At 45.8% G+C, this 1,017-nt stretch overlaps 1 protein-coding gene across 1 annotated transcript in view; it reads right to left on the reverse strand.

Annotated features, from left to right (window-relative positions):
• The window catches only part of LOC101846310 (thymidine phosphorylase), a gene marked incomplete at both ends in the record, with an annotated part of 19,893 nt that overhangs the window by 4,180 nt on the left and 14,696 nt on the right, over positions 1-1,017 (reverse strand). The window contains 1 exon segment of the mRNA XM_013088005.1: positions 527-645. Within this exon segment, the coding sequence (XP_012943459.1) occupies positions 527-645 (119 nt within the window).

Here is a 1,017-nt window from a genome sequence, read left to right on the forward strand (position 1 = left end):
GGAGAGAGAGAGAGAGAGAGAGAGAGAGAGAGAGGGGGGGGGAGACATGCGTAAGTTGCGCACGTTAAATATCCCTTGGTGGTCAAAAATCGATAGAGTAGGCTTCGACCGCCGCTCGGGGAAAATTTTTAATGGTTTCTATCAAACTGAAAATGCATAATGTGTCCCGTGCCCCCATATGGTTGTATGCAGTTGTGGGCGCCGTAAAATATTTACAATAATTAAAACAAGATTTTAAAGCACAAAACCAACAAGACTGAGACATATGTACATATGTTTTAAACTTGTATAATCACCAAAATGCCAGTGTGGAGAGGCGGACCAAACTGTAGAGCACATCCTTTAGCACTGCAAGACACACAGGGCCCTGAGACAGGAAACGGGGCCAACCCCACTGACGCTACAAGAGAAGCTATACGGGCCGACAGATGGACTGAGCAGGACGGCCCAAAATATGACAGATACCGGACTTCAAGTGTGATGCGATCGAGAAGAAGAAGAAAATAAAATTCCCGGCTTCACTTACCATAGACTCGGCCAACTCGGCTGCTTGCTGCTCGTCTGCCATCAACGCGCCATTTCCGGTCTTCACGTCCAGCACCAGAGACTTGATGGACTCCGCCAACTTTTTGGACATGATAGAACCTGTCGGGGTACGCAACACACGAACATGTTGGGAGAGGAAGTAAAAGTAAAGTTGAGACCCCCACACCTTTGCACATCACGACAATCACAATGCGCTGTTTCCAGTTGTAGGATAAGGTAAGCGATAACTGCAATATCACTAAGACACCCCCCCCCCTTCCGCCCCTTGCCTCGGTACTATCGGAAATGGAAGTTACATTCGGAGGTACCGCCTCTTAAATAACCTCAAAGTGTTAAAAGGGGTGTTAAACCTTTTCAATTTAGCACTTTACTTTTCTTTAGTAAAAGAGTTTTATGGCACTTGCAACACAATAAGGTCATATAATAAGTGCCAAAGATTATAAGTCTTACAAGAGAGAGTAACAACCCCCC

Source organism: Aplysia californica, unplaced genomic scaffold (assembly GCF_000002075.1).
Source record: "Aplysia californica isolate F4 #8 unplaced genomic scaffold, AplCal3.0 scaffold00668, whole genome shotgun sequence".
NCBI classification, from domain to species: Eukaryota; Metazoa; Mollusca; class Gastropoda; order Aplysiida; family Aplysiidae; genus Aplysia; species Aplysia californica.